At 48.1% G+C, this 19,920-nt stretch overlaps 1 protein-coding gene across 9 annotated transcripts in view; it reads left to right on the forward strand.

The window, feature by feature from the left end:
* The window catches only part of RELCH (RAB11 binding and LisH domain, coiled-coil and HEAT repeat containing), an 878,561-nt gene that overhangs the window by 295,775 nt on the left and 562,866 nt on the right, over positions 1-19,920 (forward strand). For all 9 annotated transcript variants that reach the window (XM_078687764.1, XM_078687757.1, XM_078687759.1 and 6 more), the window contains one exon: positions 4,499-4,816. In XM_078687764.1, the coding sequence (XP_078543890.1) occupies positions 4,499-4,816 (318 nt within the window). The remainder of the gene's footprint in view (positions 1-4,498; positions 4,817-19,920) is intronic.

Consider the following 19,920-nt stretch of genomic DNA (forward strand, 5'->3'; position numbering starts at 1 on the left):
AAGATCTTCTCGTCCCTGAGTCTGGGACTGCGGTCTTCCAACACCGCATGCCTCTTGGGCCGCTACACCCACTCTCTGTGGGATACGGTCGCGGAAGTGCTGCCAGAGTGTCCGTTGGAGGTACGGGCCAAACTGGGCCAAGCCCTTGTGGAGGGCCGGGATGCAGCCAAATATTCCATATGGTGTGGGCTGGATACCACCGACACACTGGGTAGAGCGATGGCAACGACGGTGGCGGTCAGACGCCACGCCTGGTTGAGGTCCGCCAACTTTTCGGCCGATGTCCAGAACACATTGATGGACATGCCGTTCGATGGCCGTCGCTTCTTTGGTGACAAGGCAGACCATGCGCTTGAGCGCTTTAAGGACTCCAGGGCTACGGCCAAGTCCTTGGGCCTCTCGGCCCCGCGCCAGCAATCGGCTGCCTTTTATTCCTTTCGTGGCCACGGAAGGGGTGTACCCACACGTGCTGCCAGCCACGCTCCGCAGGGTAATACCCAACGCGGTGGCGGCCGTGGGAACCGCCGTCCCGGCGGTCGGGGACAACGGCGAGGTCAGTCCACACCTTCCCCCGCAGCATCCGCCTCAAAACTCTCCTAGTCCGTGCTTTCAGGCCCATGTGACGCCAGTGGGGGGCAGGGTTCGCCATCACCTCCTCCACTGGCGCACCGTCACTTCGGACAGGTGGGTGCTGCAGATCGTCCAAAGGGGCTACTCCCTCCCCTTCGAGGCCACTCCTCCAGCCATGCCACCCCAGACCCACCGTGTATCGGGGATCATTTGCGACTTCTGCAGGAGGAAGTTACGGCCCTCTTGGCCAAGGGGGCCATTGAGCGCGTTCCTGGGCCAGAAGTAGGGTGTGGTTGCTACTCCCACTACTTTCTGGTACCCAAGAAGGGCAAAGGGGGCCTACGCCCTATCTTGGACCTACGGAACGTCAACGGCTTCCTCCGGAAGGAGAAGTTCAAGATGCTGACACTGGCTCAGGTCCTAGCTGCCCTGGACCCAGGAGACTGGATGGTAGCGTTGGACTTGCAGGACGCTTATTTCCACATCCCCGTCCTGCCGGCCCACCGGCGCTACCTGCGGTTCACGGTTGGCCACGAGCACTTTCAGTATACCGTGCTCCCCTTCGGCCTTACCAGCGCCCCACGGGTGTTCACAAAGGTGATGGCGGTGGTCGCAGCTCATCTGCGCAGGTTAGGGGTTTCAGTCTTCCCCTACCTCGACGACTGGTTGTTGAAGGCGGGCTCGCCCCAGACAGTCGTCAGCCACCTCCAGACTACGGCAGATCTCCTGCATCGGCTGGGGTTCTCAATCAATGTGCCGAAGTCACACCTGTGCCCCTCTCAGAAGCTCCTTTTCATCGGACCGGTTCTCGAATCGGCGCAGTTTCGGGTTTATCCACCCGAGCAGCGGGTCCGGGATATTCAGGCTCTGATTCCCATCTTTCAGCCGTTATCCCGGGTCTCGGTCAGGTTGACGCTGCGGCTTCTGGGGCTGATGGCCTCCTGCATCCTGCTGGTGCATCACGCCAGGTGGCGGATGCGGGCTCTGCAGTGGGACCTGAAGTTTCAGTGGGCCCAGCATCAGGGCAACCTATCCGACCACGTCCTGATCTCGGAGGGCACTGCGAGACAGCTGCAGTGGTGGCTCGCGGACCGCGATTGGGTCAGCGGCAGATCCCTCTCCCTTCCCCAACCGGAGCACGTAGTTGTGACGGATGCGTCCCTCCAGGGCTGGGGAGGCCACATGGGAGAGGCGGAGATCAGAGGCCTCTGGTCTCCGGCGGAGGCCCGGCTCCACATCAACCTGTTGGAGTTACGGGCGATTCGTCTAGCACTAAAAGCATTCCTCCCCTCTGTCCGAGGGAGTGTAGTGCAGGTGTTCACGGACAACACCACCGCCATGTGGTACTGCAACAAACAGGGCGGGGTGGGGTCGTGGACCCTTTGCCAGGAGGCTCTGCGCCTCTGGCAATGGCTGGAACGCCAGGGCGTGACCCTGGTGGCTCAACACCTGGCAGGTTCTCTGAACGCCAGGGCGGACGAGCTCAGCCGTCGGTGCATGATGGATCACGAATGGCGTCTGAACTCGGACGTGGCGAAAGGCCTCTTTCAGCAATGGGGAGAGCCTTGGTTAGATCTATTCGCCACCGAAGAGAACACGCAATGTCATCAGTTCTGCGCGTTGGAATTTCCAAGGCGGCACTCGCTCGGAGACGCTTTTCGTCGCGAGTGGAGCTGCGGTCTACTGTACGCCTTTCCGCCTATACCACTTCTGCCCAGAGTGCTGAAGAAGATCAAGCGCGACCGGGCCCAAGTCATCCTTGTGGCTCCGGACTGGGCTCGAAGGTACTGGTATCCAGAGCTACTCAGTATGTCAGTCGATCCCCCCAATTCGTCTGCCTCTTCGGGAGGACATTCTGTCGCAGCAGCAGGGGACGGTCCTCCACCCGAACCTGTCCAGTCTCCACCTCCATGCTTGGAGATTGAGCGGCGACAGTTGAGGCCATTTGACTTGCCTCCTGAAGTCTGTAACGTCATTCTGGCAGCCAGGCGTCCCTCCACAAAGTCGGTATACGCCTGCAGGTGGAACAGATTTGTGGCATGGTGCACAGCACAGGCGGTGGATCCTCTTGCTGCCCCTCTTTCTGAGGTTCTTCTCTTCCTTCTTTCTCTTGCCCAGCAGGGCTCTGCTCTGGGCACTATCAAGGGCTACCTTTCTGCCCTTTCAGCCTTTCTGAGGCTGCCTGATCAACCTTCTTTGTTCAAGTCCCCAATTGTAAACAGATTTCTTAAGGGCATCACACACACGTTTCCTCCTGTTCCGTTTGTGATGCCTCAGTGGGACTTGAACCTGGTTCTTACATTTCTGATGTGCGCTCCCTTTGAGCCACTTCACAACTGTCCTCTACGCCTTCTAACTCTGAAGACTGCTTTCCTGGTTGCCATCACCTCTGCCAGGAGAGTGAGTGAGCTCCAGGCTCTTTCTTGTACTCCACCTTTCCTTTCTGTCCATCCGGACAAAGTGGTGTTGCGCACTAAGCCATCTTTACTGCCCAAGGTTGTCACGGCCTTCCACATCGGGCAGTCTATCACCTTGCCAACCTTCTTCCCGCCACCGCATCCCTCTAAAGAGGAAGAGCGGCTCCACCGTCTGGACCCAAAACGTGCGCTCTCATTTTACTTGGATCGCACACGCCAGTTCCGGGTGGATGACCAACTCTTTGTTGGTTACGTGGGCGCGAAGAAGGGGAAAGCGGTGCACAAGAGGACCATCTCCCGGTGGATCATCTTGTGTATCCAGGCATGCTACTCCTTGGCTAAAAAGGAGCCCCCTGTTGGATTGCGGGCTCACTCTACCCGAGCCACGGCGACTACGAGTGCCCTGGGCCGGGGAGTGCCCTTACAAGACATCTGTCAGGCAGCTACGTGGGCATCGCTGCACACGTTTGCAAGACACTACTGCCTGGACAGCCAAGTCCGGAGGGATGGCTTCTTTGGCCGTTCTGTCCTCCAGGACTTTCTGGTGTGATTATTGGTTCGCAGACCCACCACCGGGGTTGGTATTGCTGGGGTATCTATTCTAAGGTAAGGAATCTAATACTAATATGTCTCTTTCAGATGCACAAGTTACTACTTGTGTAACGATATATCTGTAAGAGACATTAGTTAGTATTAGATTCCTTACCGACCCACCCATCCTCCCTGTTCTACGAACCGATATCTAGGGTTAGGGTTTACCCCTTTCGGGGCCCTAGTTTCAATGGCACCAGTGTTGTTTTTTTTGACATGGCTCTGCGTTTCTGGCTCGGAAAAGCTGTGTCTAAGAATTGACGTCAGCACGCTGAGGCGGCGTCGAAGTACTCCGACGACGTCATCACGGCGCCCACGACGCGGACGACGGACGCGGAGCCGCAGACGACGCCTACCGACGCGCAAGGGTACTGCTACGCAAAAGTTTCCGGATCCAGTCTGACGCCTGGGGATATTCTAAGGTAAGGAATCTAATACTAACTAATGTCTCTTACAGATATATCGTTACACAAGTAGTAACTTGTGCTTTACTATTATCCATTTTTTTAAACATTTTATTTATAATTGATGATATTCCATAACAGGATAGTTCCATAACAATAAAGTGTTTGAAAACCCATTAAAAAGCAAGCATTGACAAAGTCAAAATTGTAGGGGGCCACTGACAGTCCGATTGTCTTTGTCAATTGTCAATGCTTGTTTTAGGGATGGCCTCAAAATATTTCCTCAATAGTTGTTACAAAAGCTATTGTGTTTTGCAGCTTGTGATTACAGTAGTGTTTAAAATTTAAAATGCTTTTGAGTGCATATTTTAGCATCGTAATTTAGTAAGTTTAGAATGTGGTTTTCAGTTTAACCAATATGCTCTCTGAATTTGAATGGCATGCCTCGCCATTTGTTTATCCATCTGCCCATATTATTCTAAATACAGAATTGCATGTGTTACTTCTAATTTATAGTGAAATTGACTCCTTCAAGAAAGAACGCTCTATTCTCCCAGCAGTATGCAACTCTATCCATCCTTCATTTGACCAAGTGCCTCACCAAGCGCCTCACCAAGCATCAGAGAGTGGAGAATACTTGGATATGCGGAGTTCAGCATCCAGTTGTAGGAACAGCCATGTTGAAGAAGTTCATAGCTCTGCACTGCCAGAAACTGAAGTGGACGCCATGATTCAGGCCAAGAAAACACTAAACACTGACCTGGAGAAGAAGAGTGAGAAGCCAGTCCCTTGTTCTTTAAGTAAAACTGCTTTACAGTTTGATACCTCAAACAGGTTAGTGTCTAGCCATTTAGGCTGTTTGTGGGGCACAGGGATCTAAAAATTGGCGTGACCTATACATTTCTGATTAATACTTCTAACTAAAGATTCCTCACTTTATAATATTCCCCAGGCACCAAAGCGGATCTGTAAAACTTTTCTCTAGCTGTGCTCCTGTTCTTCGCTTGGTGGCACAGTGTGGCTTCGCATTGACTCGGTACCGCTCCTGAAGTGATGGAGCTGAACAGCATAAGCGTCACCCCTTCACACTGACATCAGTTCCTTTCTTTGAGTCATTTCCTACTGAAATCTGAGGCTTCACTCAGTTTTCTCGGTCTTCAACAGCTCCTTAAATTTGAACAGAATCCAGTGTTGAAGGGAACAGTTCCCCCTTCTAAAACTACAGGTTTCAAACCATGTTGCTGCTTTAGAACACAGGTGACAAAGTAAGTCTTTGGGGTTTGGGCTTGGGACACAACTTGAAGTCATGCCACAAGTACGCCGTCCTGCATGGAAAGGCGATCCAGGACTGAGAAAGGTTGTACATGACCAAAAATATGACGTCGTCACAGGCCTCGTGGAGATCACACTCCAAGTCGAAGGCACAGACTTACTTGTGAGGTCTCTTCCTCGAGAGGTCAACATTGTGGTTGAAGTGCTCCGGTAATTCAAAGTCCAAATGCAAGCACAAGAAAGCAGAGCAGGACTCTCTAGCCAAATAGAAGGCGCAAGGGAATCATTGTTAATCTGTCTTCCTCCAGATATTTGATTGTGGATTTTATTCCACAGTTGATCCTGGTAAAACCCAAATTCCCCAGGCTATTGGCTATGCCGCAGCAAATTTATGCCTTTGAAGAGGCCTTGCATCAGCTATTTGGCATTCTTCTGGCACCATCTAGTTTGCATTCAAGCCCTAATGATCAGCAAGGGCTCCCATTCGAGTTACCACTGACAGATCCATCTGAACCTTTTGGACAGGTTTCTGGCCCTGTACTGACCCTGAAACATACTTCCACCCGAGCTCCACAAATTATGCCGGTCCCTCTGTACGATCTCCGTGAACCTTACCTGTTGTCCATGGAATTGGGATGGCTTCGCAGAAACGATAAGGGCCAACTCCACAATCTCTTCCCTATGTCTTGTAACCAAACACAAGAGAGAAAAGCAAATGCACAAGGGAAGAGGTCCTGGGTTATGCAGATAAAAGACCCTCTGTAGCCACAGCAATGGAACGCTAAAAAGACAAGAAAACGTATATCCGAAATTGTGTCTGTCACAATTCCCTCCCCTCCGTTTGCCTCCCACCCTATGATATCACAAACTGTCTACCTGAAGGCCACTGAGGTGCGCATACAAGATACTGGATTGAATAGATGATGAAAGGCCCACATTTGAATCTCCAAATTACCCGGGAAGGTGAATTGTAACAGCATAATTCAAACATACATGCTAAGTATAGATACACGTTAAATATAGACCACCCAGAATGAAAGAAACACATATATATATATATATATATATATATATATATATATATATATAAATATATATACCTGTTAGCAACTATGTTGCAAAGCAGTAAACAATTTCTTATATCTAGTGTGAACTGCTGAAGAGACTGTTGAATTCACACTCTCCCAATACTGAAGCAGCTAAACTACAAATAATCAGTTTCAAAGCCACTGATTCCTGGTACCTATAAAGCAGGGTAACACATGTGCCTAACAATTTAAGAATGCTTTGGGGAGAGCTAATATGCAGATAAATGTGAACCTGTTCTACTCATCCTGCTGTCTCACAGAGGTTACCTGTGGTTTAAGGTAGGCCAGGAGCCTTTTCAGTTTACTGTGCCCGTCTTACCAGTGCTCCTCGGATGTTCACGAAAGTGATGGCAGTGATTGCTTCCCATCTTTGGAGGTCAGGTATGCCAGTTTTCACTTATTATTATTATTATTAATGAGTTTTGTATCGCGCGTGGTTACCCTTGGGCATCCCAGCGCTTATCCAGAGAACAGCCATAACAAAGACAACTCGTTAGACAGGGAACAGGTGAGTCTTTAAAAGTCTACGAAATCGTAGAGTGCCAGTTTCAGAGCGCAGGGCGAGCGGAAGGGAATTCCACAAAACAGCCACGTTGACGGAAAATCTTCTACCGCCAGTCCTGGCCTTTCTTACTCTCGCGACTTGCAGGAGGTGTTGGTGGTCTGAGCGGAGGGCACGGGAGGCCTTATAAGGTTGAACCATATCCCGGAGGATAGGTGGCCCTTTCCCCTGCAAGATTTTGTGGGCCATGCAGAGTGCCTTAAACTTCACCCTCTCTCTAACAGGGAGCCCGTGAAGCGCCTTCAGCGCCGGACGGGCTGATTGCTGCCTGGGAAGGTCCGTCAAAAGCCTGGCAGCAGCATTTTGTACTTGCTGCAATTTGTTCAGAGTTGATTCTGGCGCCCCCAAAAACAGCGCATTGCTGTAATCCAGCCGGGAAATGATGAGCCCCTGAATTAATAGCCTCCTGGTAGCCATCGGGAGAAGGGGTAGGATCTTCTGAGCTGACCGAAGCAGGCCAAAGCACACGCCTGAGATCTTTTTAGCGTGTGACTTAAAAGAAAGGTCCTGCTCCAGCCACACCCCCAAACTCTTAATCTCCTGTTTAGGGGTGGGTGGCACTCCCAGACAGCTAGGCCAGCTACTTAAGGGCAAGGAGGGAGGGGAGTTCCCCAACATCATCAGTTCGGTTTTTGAACCGTTGAGTTTAAGTGCTGAATTGCACATCCAAGTGAAGATCTTAGCCAGGCATGCATGCAGCTGGTCGGGTTGATTCGCCGGCTGGGGGAGCCCTACCACCAACTGGGTATCATCAGCATAGCTGATGATCTTAATACCCAGTGGAAGTACCACACTCTCCAGTGGGGCCATATAAATGTTGAACAATGTCGGGCTCAACGATGAGCCCTGTGGCACACCACACTGGAGAGGAACCGATGTTGACTTCTCGTGGCCTTCGCAGACCTCGAACGTCCGATCTTCTAGAAAGGACGCGAGCCATTTCAGGGCCATCCCGGAGACCCCCACCCCCCACAGCCGCTGGAGTAACACCTGATGGTTTACGGTGTCAAATGCCGCACTGAGGTCCAGGAGGATCACTGCCACCGATCCCCCTGAATCCAAAATGCACCTGGCATTCTCCACGACTGCCAGCAGGGCGGTGTCCGTCCCCTGACCAGGGCGGAAGCCCGTTTGAGAATCACCCAGAAGGGAGTTGGATTCCAGAAAACCCGATAAACGCCTATTCACGAGTTTCTCCGCCACTTTGCTAAGGCCGGAAAGTAAGGAAATAGGCCTAAAGTTCGCAAGGTCTGCGGGATCTAGGCTGGGCTTCTTCAGGAGGGCCTTGACTACCACTCCTTTCCAACTGGGGGGCACCACTCCTTGAGTGAGGGATAGATTTATAAGATCCGTCACTGGGCCGCCGATGGTAGAGGCTACCTGCTTCAGATATTTCATCGGAACCGGGTCTCTCGGGGACCCACTCTTCACGGTGGCCAGAGCCCCGAGGACTTCGTCCACAGTGACTGGTCCAAAGGAGACCAACTCTGCAGTCCTCACCCCGGGCCAAGACCCTAGGTTACCAACGGAGGATGACTCCTGGACTAACCGAGGGAGGGATGCCAAGATGTTTTCTATCTTAAATTTAAAAAAAGAGGCCAGTTCTAAGCATTTCTCATGCGGGTTATCGTGAGTGACCGGAGGTTCGGGGGTTTTCAAGAGTTCTCTGATGATCTTAAATAACTCTTTCGAGGAGTTGGAAGAAAGACCTATTCTCTCCTCGAAAAACCCGGATTTCGCTGCCCGGATGGCGGATTTATAAGTATTAAGAGCCGCCCGATAATCTCTCCGGCTGACTTCACCCCAATCCTTCCTCCAGATCTGCTCCCGCCTCTTGCAGCCCTTCCTCAGTGTTCTAAGCTCTGGCGTGTACCAGGGGGCTGATCCCACTCTCCTACCCCTAGTAAGTAGTCTTTTCTTGGGGAGGATAATGTCAAGCGAGTTGGTCAGCCAGGTGTTTATATTCTCGTCAGCTACTAACGGGTCAAGCCCGAGAATGGGACGAGACGCCTCCAAATGTACCGCCCAGGTATCCACTGGGAGCCTAGACCAGGCTCTTTCCACCGTGAATACCCTAGGTGCAAATGCCACTGGGACATCAAATTGCCACCGAGCCGGAATCATGAAATGATCTGTCCAGGGCAGAGCCAGCGCAGGCAGAACTTCAAGGCGGTCTGAGTTTGAAAAAATAGGATCTAGCAAGTGTCCCTTTCCGTGCGTTGCACCCGAATTGACAAGATTGATCTCAAATGTTTTGAGATCATGCTGCAGATCTACTCCCAAGGAGTTGTAGGGGTCATCGAAATGGATGTTAAAATCACCCAAAGCCACGAAATTGGCAGTGGAAGAGGCAAGGAGTGCGACCGTTTCAAGAAAAGAATTAGGAAAGTTGCCCATAGTCCCAGGTGGACGGTAAACGAGAAGGCCTGCCAAGGACGCGGTGGGCGACAAGCGTAGAGAGAACTGACAGCTCTCGCAATCGCTCATCCCACCATCCTGAACCTTACAGGTTAACGTATCCCTGTAAACGATAGCAATTCCGCCTCCCCGCCCCACTTGTCTGTCTAGATGAAATATGAGAAAGCCGGGTGGAAGTGCTCTGACCATATCCGGGCCGGAGCAGGAAGAGATCCACGTCTCTGTGAGGAACAACACGTCCAGCTTGTGATCAAGAATAAGAGAATTGATTTCTGTCGCATGACTAGGGAGGGACCGGCAATTCAACAAGGCCATTGATAACGCACAATTATCTATGGCCGTTTCCTGACCCGGGTTACAGGCCCCACAAGGCAAAAACGGTTGTCCTCTCTCATGTACAAATCTACATGGGGCAGAATTCGAAGACCGCCAGGACATGAGTTCCTCCTTAGTGTACCTGAAGCAGGCTGAGTATAGCTCCAGTGAGTCGGACAGGGGGACCAGCCCTGAGCCCGTCTGGGCCCGGACGGGCACAGACGGGCTGAACTCTGGCGTAACTCCGGCGTCAGTCCGGCGTGGCCGCTGCGCGTGGCCGCTACGCGTCAACATGGCTGCCTATATGCTCGCCTAGCGAGTAGAAAGAGGACTTGAGCGCGCGATGCAACCCACTTACCCAATATGGCCGCCACGAATCAGGGGCAGAGGACCCGCAAAGAGCGGTGTATTACCACAATTATAGTGCGAGTATGATGACTGTATTGGGAGTGGTCGAGGCCAGGCTGCTAAGAACAGGGGGTAAGTGCCAAAACAATAATTAAAACAAAACGACAAAACGGGTAGTTAAAAGCAAGGAGCTGCCAAAAACAAGTGCTGCAGGTATGGCGCTGACGCTGAGATAGTTCACTTAGTTCAACGACTGGCTGTTGAAGGTGGGCTTGGCAAGGTCCATCATAAACCACATCCAGAAGGCATCGAACCTCCTGACATAGTTGGAGATCATGATCAATGAGCCAAATTCCTTTGTAGGGGTCACCTTTCATTAGAACTGTCTCGAATGTGGTACAGTCCAGGGCCTTCCCTTCATTGCAGTGGGTCCAGGGCATTCAGACTATGATACCAATAATTCAGCCTTGGTCTTGGATTTCAAGGAGAGTAGCTCTGAGGGTTCTTGGCCTTTTAGCCTCTTGCATCCTCCTCATCAACTACACTAGTGGGCATATGCGGGCTTTGCAATGGAATTTGAAGTTCCTGTATTTGAAGTTCCTGTGGTTAAGCATTATACAAACCTATTGGATGCTATTCTGATTTCGAAGGAGACTGCACATGATCTGCAGTGGTAGCTACTCAGCTACAGTTTGACCGACGGCTGACCCCACCCCCTTACCTTTCCAGTGCTGACTGTGGTTCCAGGCGTTGGGTTGGATGGGGTAATCTGCGTGAGGTGGTGATCAGAGGACTCTCTGCGTGAGGTGGTGATCAGAGGACTCTGGTCTCCAATGGAAGCCTGACCCCACTAGATCCTGAGGTAGTGCAGTGCTTTGTTTGCGCTGTTATATGCATGTCCTTGACATCTGCCAGACTGTAAACCTATTCACATACACCCACATCGCAAAATACTTTTGCCTTGACAGACTGGTACTGTGTGAAGGATATTTTGCCTGCTCAGTCCTACAAGTCTATTCGGTCTGAGTCCACTTTTCAGACCCTCCACCTTGGGAGGTACTGATTTGGTATCTTTGGGAGAACTCTGCGGTTAGAAGTATCCATGAGATGAACAGGTTACTTTCTGTAACACTCTTTATAGTGGATACTCTAACCGCAGATTCCTCACTGCTCTCCCAATCCCAGGTTCTGTTGTGACATTCTTTTTATTTTTTCTTCCTAAAAAATGATCTAAAGTAAGGAATCTACATATTTGCACAGCCAATTGTTCACACTCCATGACTGAGAGTGCAGAAATAGACAAGCTAGAAACCGACATCAGTGCACAGTGGTGGCACTTGCGTGTGGCTCTACTCTGTCACTTCGGGGCATTGCAGAGTCAATGCGGAGCCACACAGCACCCTCTAGTGACTCGTGGGAGCATTTCTAGGGAAAGGTTTTCCACATCAGTCTGACAGCTCTGATGTATCATAAGGTATTGAATCTATAGATAGAGTACCCTCCAGAAAATGCATAACCCAAGGTAAGTAACTTGTTAATTTGATATATTCCTGCAATACTTCTGTTTTGTGACTTTTTTTCCTACAACCATTATGTGCATCATAAATCTCCTCGTGATATAATACGTTAGTGCAGTGTTTCTGGGCTGTACAGTGTGGTGTTTAGCAAAACGGTGTTACCTTGACCGTTTTTAAAGGTTTGATTTGTGTTGCTTTTTTATGTTTTTTCTGTGGAAGAAAATCGATTATTGAGATTTTCACTAAACAATTGTAACATCGCACCAATATTGTGTTCTTAAAATCGTAATGCTGAAAGTTTAAAGAAGAAATAAAGTTTGTACAGCCTACTGCATTCAAAGTTTCTGATTTTCAGATTTCCAGTACCATGCAATGTACCCGCTGATGGCTATGAAAACTATCATTTTCAAACGTTATTAGTTCATGTCCGAGTGTGCCACTTTTCAAACCACAGAATCGATTGCTTGGTTAAAAATATAATTGTGTGCATGTAAGGAACTGTCTCTTTTTGAATGATCACCTAGACAGTTTTGGACTGATTATGTTTTTTCGACTCTGAGAATGCACTGAGGCCTGCTAAGCAGACCTCCGTGGCAGTGCTCTGAACCTTAAAAGTGTATGTTTTATTGGCTTGTACCCAATTGGTTGGGTTAGCATACTTAAAAGTCCCTAGTGTATGGTACCAGGGTTCCCCAGGGCCTGTTAGTTAAAGTGACCCTCAGGGGCAGCAGCACCTATTGTGCCACACTGAGTGCAACAAAAAAACATGTCTCCTAGCATGCCAGTGCAGACTGTTAAAGCAGTTTTAAACCGCTAACTCGACTTTCCCATTTAAACTAATAACAAAGCCCAAACCTCCCTTTTAATATGTATGTCACCCCCTACAGCAGGCCTATTGAGTTTTCAGGCAGGTTGCTGTATATCAAAACAGTAGGAACCCCAAATTCGTGTTTTTATTGTGGAAAGGCTAGTAGCCCCATTGTCGAGTACAGGGTAGGCTGTGCTAACTTCTGAATGAGACTACTACAGTTGGTACTTCAAGGTATCAACATAATTGTTCCTTTACATCCAACTTGATTTTCAAGTCGAATTTAATATAACTTTTGAGTAAATGCAACTTTTAGAGAGTTGCTTCTCTGTTGCCCAAGTTTTCTAGTTGCCATTCAGAGATGCTGGCCACAAGACAATCTACTATCATCCTGGGGAGAAGTGTGAATGACTCTCAGGAAAGGAAACAAAAGTGTCCTGACATTGGAAGAGATGTCAGCTCTTCCTGCCAGAAAGCCACACAGGGTGTAATCCAAAAAGAGCTTTAAAGAGGAAGCCGTCTTTGAAATGCAAATGGTGAACACACACAAGAGGGGCTGCTCTTTTGGTTTGGTAGACTGGTTGGTATAGGGGACTCGGAGGTGAGTCCAGTTTCCAAACCGGTTTTCCCATGGGTATGTAGCCTTCAGGTAGCCACACCTCTAGGGTAGGCTAGCAAGTTCAACATACCAAGAAAGGGGTTCAGCTATCTTGGGAATGGACAGAATATTGCATTCTGGGGTAGTTTGATGCCACATATTGCTGGAAGTCATATGGCGGGAGGAGACCTGCTAACCAATTGGGTAGTAACTGTTGCATCCCCTAATGGCACTGCCTGGCCGTAAACATGGCACCCCTGGCACCCAGACCACAGATCATGTCTGCAATGGAGACAGGATTAAAAAAGGACTGCCCTGCTGTTTCCTGGGTCAGGAAAGAGAGGTGCACCAATGACGTGACTGCAAGTGTTGCTACTGGGCTAGCAAAGAGAGTTCCGTGCCTGTGATACTCTGCTCGGGGAAAAAGTTGATTCCTGAACCCCTGACAGTAGAGGTGAACTCCAAGAGTGAGTTGACTGATTTCCTGTTACAGTTGCAGGGCCACAAAAGCTCAAGAAGTCCACCTTGGCTAGCCAGTAGCCACAATTGTTTGACCACCACTGACTGCTGATGTGCAGCAGGGGAGACAGAGTTCCGATGATCAGAAGTTTCACATGAGTCCGCCAGACCCGGGAGAGTCGTTGAAGTGCGGTTTGGTCACCCAAGAAGGACCCCAGCCTTCACCAAAGGGACGCTGTGACTAGAGAACAGTTGTCCACCAATTCACTTGGGAAATTTGTTTGTTTAGGTGTCTAAAAATTCAGAAAAATACAATCTATTTTTATAAATTGGTGTCAGATTTCTTTAGCGTCATATGACTTTATTTCATTGTTTTGGTGCTTCTAAATGCTTTACCCTTATTCCTTTATTCAAGCCAGATTACTCATAGCCACATCTACACAGGGGTAAGCTAACAGATTCACAAAAGAGCCTGACTGGGCCCAAGGCGATATCGTGAGTGTATTACCCTGTGAAATCGCGCCACGGCACAATATAATACACCACTTTCCTTACAGTGCAGCTCTCCATGTGAATTAGATTTTGGTATAACTGCTTAGAGTTAGACTGGCACTTAGTATGTTTATTGAATATGGAAAGCAGTTGATATTCTGATAAGGTAGTACACAGTGTCAGTGATTTTACCATAAACTGTTGCCCAATTTAGATTTTTTGAATATGTTCTCATTCAGCATTATAGTCTCGGTCCTTGTTTAGAGAATTAATGTGGGTTTTAGATATTCATATGCTAGTTTGTTTTTCTACCATATAAATGTGTAAAATGTCTTAGTGGATTTTATCTGAATACGTCTATTGATGAACGTGATAAAACAGTGCTGAATAATTGTCTAGTAATTAGCAAAACAAAAAAAGGCAAAGTGTTGCACATCAGGAATACATTTCAGACTCAACGAAAAGAGCCTTTGAAGCAGTGCCTAAGAATCCCACATGTAACGCTGCTAAATGTGTTTCTGGAGCCCAGCTTGATAGAAGAGGGTGTGCAGGAAATGTAAATTAGGGTTTTGTTTCAGATGTGTTGCTAAGCACTGCAGATGGCACAGCAAAGGCTCAAACGAATGTACATACGAATGTGGCACCACATCAGCAAAGAGTGTCTGAAATCCTTCGAGGATGTGGGTGTGTTGGGGTGGCCCGGGGGGCGGGGGGGGTCACAGATTTCTTGGGAGCAAACAACCACGAAAGGAGCCTTCCCTGAATATCCAGAAAACATTTAAATGTATATTCTATTGCAAGGGAACCTTCCTAGATTTATATTTCTGGCAACTATGCAGGCACTAGGAAGTATCTTCACTATAGGATGTATTTTCAACATAATTCGTTTAGTTATTAGTCTTTCGGTATTTGAAAATGCCAAAATATTCTACCTAGAAGTCCTTCTAATGGACGTTTCTGACGACAGCTGTCTTTTTGCCTTTTGCGACAGAATACAAAAGCTGGTTGACCTTGTAGGGTGCCTGGCTACCACATATTCTTTCCTGGTAGTGCTTGGGATTTAAACGTTTGGGAAAATGAGGTATTCCCTGATGACTCCGGGTTTTGACTTTGTCATATAATGAAGGTTTTTCTGAGCATGTTAATAGAGGGCTTAATTTGGATGCCGTTTTTAGTAGAAATTGCACCCTCTCCATCTTGGGCATCAGATCCGCCATCTGACCTGACAATGCCACAGTGGACTTTCAGCTTTCTCTGGATTTGGTCCTACATACTTGTGCAGTGCCAATTTTCAGACATTCTCACAGTGTCAACATGATTAGTTTATTCTGCCAAAAAAAGGCACTAGCCTTGGAAACCGAGGACCTTGTTGAGTCCTGCAGCCAAATGATTGAACGGTTTACCTCCTCCATCAGCAGTTTTCCGACATGATTGGCCAATTAATCCAAATCTAGTGTTCAATCCCACCGATAACCCAGGCTCAATTATGCCCAGATGAATAAGACATTCTAGGTAGAGTAGCGGGCCCTGTTGATAAATCATAAATGACAGGCAGATAAACTGCTTTCCCTAAGGCAGTTTAAGTTGAAAAAGCTGCCAATGTAGACACAAGAAACAGTACTGGGTGGGGCTCAATGCTAGGGCTAAAAACCAATAGAGGTTTATTTAAACTGGTAATGTTGCTCATTCCTCGTCAACACCTAGATGGCCTCCTACATTTGTTTTTTATCAGCAGCAATTGCCTGTGACTGCTCAGGGGCCAGTTTCGGATTAGTTGGCTGACTCTGGTCCAGTTTCCCCCCTATACCTTGCTACTTGATAATATGTTGAATCCATTCTGAGATCCTTCTGACCAACTGATGAATCCAGCCCCAGCATGGCTGCTTAGGAATTGTGTTTCAATCTTTGCCCGCTCTTTTGTCAACTCTTGAATCTTTCCCTCTTGGAGGGACTCATCCCAACCCAAATGAAGAGGACAGTTTCCACTGTTGCAAAAACAAAATAATCTTAATTTGGACACCCCAATGCTATTCAACTTTAAACCCATCACCAATTTACTGATTCTGAGGAAAACTGAAAGAAGAGCATTGTTATGCAATTTGAATGCCAACTCAAGACTAACCCCTGTGTTTCATCCCTGAAATTCTGCTTTTTTCCAAAGCGTGGAGCCGTAAGTGAGCTACTGCCTTTTTGGGACAATGCCTTTTGAATGATAGATAAGGTGGCAGGATGTGTTCTGGTAATACTAGAGCTACCTGCAGCATCTGACACCCACCCTGCTGGAAAGGTTATTCACAGTGGGCCCTGCCGACCTATACACCATCAAGTTCTAGTCTTTCCTGTCTTTCTGATGTCAAAGGATCTTAGTGGCCTGTTGCTATCCCAAGAAATATCCCCATCCTCCTGAGTCCCACAGGCCTCTCATCTGTCACCTTTATTGCTTAACATCTGCAGGACACCAGTATTCAGCTTAATTAAATTGGAGTCCGGTTATATGATGAAATATAGGTTTATATCAGACTTTTTCTCGATGACTCACCGACAGAAGGTCTTCATAAAGTTTGCCAAAGTGAAAGTCTGGATGAATAGCAATTCTTCACAGCACAGCATTATAAAGACTGTGGCCATCGGCTTTGGCACGAATCGTAGAACAAATGTTTCATCTATTCTGATGCCTAACATCATTGGCCATGGAATCAATCAATCAATCAATCAGTACATTTATGGAGCGCACTACTCACCCGCGAGGGTTTCAAGGCACTGGGGGGGGGGGGGGGGGGGGAGTGCTGCTACTGCTCGAACAGCCAGGTCTTGAGGTGTCTCCTGAATGTGAGAAGGTCTTGGGTCAGTCGGAGGTGGGTGGGGAGGGAGTTCCAGATCTTGGAATGGCTCTCTCAACCAAAGTGAAGAACCTTTAGATCACATTCGGTACTGCTAAGACTCTGCTTAATAGTAAGTAAGGTAGCGGGTGACTACTACCATCAGACTGCCAAACTTAGACTACTGTAAACCTACTTTCATATGGTCACACAACACTTTGTTCTGTGGGCCGCATTGAATCTGAGGTTTGACTACTTGAATTGTATTTATGTAGGACTCTCAAACTGTACTGGTAAATCATTCGTGAAGTGTCCAAAATGCTGTTGAAATAGGAAAGGGAGATCATATAACAAAAGCAGCAGAAGAAGGTCTTCACTTTTGAGCCATTCAAAGATTGTTTGTATGTACACTTTGGCTACAGGCTGTCCTCTTGCATTCATAATAAAATATCACAGAACTTGATTGCCCAAATTAAACTCTATCAACTAGTGAGTAATCTAAAAAGCTTTGATCACAGTCTACTAGCTATCTCAAAGTTAAATTCAAATCAGAAGTAGGTAGAGCTTTCTCAGTTCATGGACCCATTCACTGAAATTAATTCCCTCAGCAAGTTACAATTGCATTCTGCTTAACAAGTTTTATGCATGGACTTGCAGTGCACATCAGTAAGGCAAGGTTTAGAAGTCCTGCACCAAGAGAGCTCATGGTGTTGTGGGAGCAGTGTAAATGTAATCAACCAATCATTTCCAAAATACCTTGTACAAAGGGAGCCATTTCAACGTTGTTGCTGTGTCTGTGAAGTGCCTCTGGAAACTTAATCATTTTGCTACAATTTTGCTATCTACATTTAGTTCTTATTCTTGTTCACTCTGTCTGTGGTTTGTTTGACATTTAGCCTCCTTCTCCTCAGTGTTTTTCACTCTGTAAAAAGTGTTGTTGCTCTTGGATTCTTTTTTCATTTGCTGGCTTAGGTTTACAGTTTATTCGAGGCATTTAACTAAGCAGCTTGATTGCAAAAATACCAGTTAAGGATGAGCTTTGCAGATGCATCTTCTGTCTAGCACTGGACCATGAACCTTAGCCATGCAGGAATCATAAGAAGACGACTCCAAGTGCAATCAATGAACATCAACTCGAGAATTTTTCTGTAGTTCAAAAGTGCAATGCTTTCCCCTCGATTTGTAGAAGCTACATAGGTAACTTAAGGCCAATAAGGATTTCACCTCCAGGAATTCTCTCTTGGAAGAACATGCCCAGACATCACAGCTACGCCTGTTTGCCCACTTGAGTAATGTTCCACTGACGTGTGTGCCCAGAACCTTTCTCTGGCATCCTGTGTACATGTGTTTCTCGAGTGTGCTCTCATGTACAGTGCAGGCACTACATGTGTGGTGATGAGCAATGTATGATTGAGCTTGTGGAATCCATTTTGGATGCCCTTGGTGTGGCACATCACTCGATGGAGAGAGACTATTTTAACAGACCGCGGAATGTCTGCATTCTTGTTCCTGGGGGGAGGAGAACCAGATACTGAAGTGCCAAGTTTGGAGACTGGACTACCTTCAGGAATGTCATGATGCCTTTTGTTAGCAAGGAGCTGCCGACTGGTCGTCCTGACCACTGCCTTTTGGAGGATGGTATAGGTGAGAGGTTGGACTGCAGTTTCTCTTTTGTGAGATGAGTATGTTTCTATAGAAGGCCTGCTGTTTTGCATGTCTCTGAATACTTCTTCAGTTGGGCTGATAACAGCTGGGAGCAGAAACCTCACACCTCTTTGTTCTTCTGTTGCGACTGCTGCACGTTTGAGACAGCACTGCCTCGTTGGAAGCATCACTTTTCACAAAGGCAGCTTGAGAAAGGCACAGTGCGACAATACCAAGCCAATTCTACAGGTTGAGACAGTAGACCCATGAAAGTGGTACCCAACCTACCCAATTTTGTTCAAGTTTCAAGTCCTTTATGACCAGGAAAGGGAGTGCTCTGCACAATAATTTAAGGTCTGCTGTGCAACTGGGGTCGATGGCTGCCTTACGGACAGTCCCCAGAAGTGAGGGGACATCACCTGAAGTCTGAAGGCCCAGTTGGGATTGCAACTGCATGATTATCATAGGCCAAACTTATGTGACTACTGTTTGCTCAGTCCAGGCTAGGACTATCCTCAGTCCAAATGCTCCACATTACTGCATCCGCTGGAGATTGTGGTGGCCAAGTATGCATCTGCACCAATGCCGCTGAGGCAGGACAACAACGCAGATGGTCGCAGCCTGTACCTGTCTATCCCTGAGGTCCAGTAAATATTTGCTCACCACAGCCGCTGCAATAAACGCATAGCAGGGCCATGCTTATCTGCAAGCTAGGAGTGAAGGCTTGAACATGCCACCCAGTATCACAAGGGCTTAAGATTGAACACTCAATGCACATTTGCCTCTGTGCAAGAAAAAGCTGCACTTCTGCGTGATTCATGGTATATAATAATTTCATAGAGGAGATGAGTGTTTGAGGCCACCCAGGAAAGGATTAATAGGTGGTTTCTAGCCAAAACTGTCTTCACTTAATGAATGCTGAAGCATGGACACGCAGCAGGCGTGGCACTGCAAGCTCATCTGTTCCTGTTCGCACTCGGCCCGAGTCGATTGCCAGGCCCTTTGGTTAACCCTTCCCCCCCTTAAAGTCGCTATTCCCCTGCAACCCTATGGGCCCTGAACGTCCGTCGCATTTCTCAGCACTGCTGCTGCACCTCACCGCCCTACACCGAAGGAGCATTATCCTGCTTCACGTCCCATTTCACATGCACTCTTCCACTCCCACCTCATGGACCTCACACACCCAAAACTCGTGCACACACACACGACCACACACCCGAACTCCATTACACAACAACCCTCTCTGTCCTGCAGAATCCTCAACACTTGTTCCCTCACTAAACTCACCACTGAAATTTGGGATCTGCTACATGACTTCTCACCTTACCTACTCTTCCTGACCAAAACATCACTAACTTTCTTGCCGGCCACTGTTATCGCCGTGGCAAGCACACCACCCCATATAGAAGATCACAAGACAGGACAGGTGCAAACAGAGCTGGAGGTGGAATCACTGTCCTCTTTAAAGAATCCATCCAATGTTCCACCTTATCGTAACGCACCACCAGCATGAAATACTTGACCTTCAGACTCCTCATCACTGCCAGCTACACCCATTAACGTCACCCTTGTCTACCTCCCAACTGGACCCCGTCTTC

This window comes from Lissotriton helveticus, chromosome 4_1, assembly GCF_964261635.1.
Source record: "Lissotriton helveticus chromosome 4_1, aLisHel1.1, whole genome shotgun sequence".
In the NCBI taxonomy this organism is placed as follows: Eukaryota; Metazoa; Chordata; class Amphibia; order Caudata; family Salamandridae; genus Lissotriton; species Lissotriton helveticus.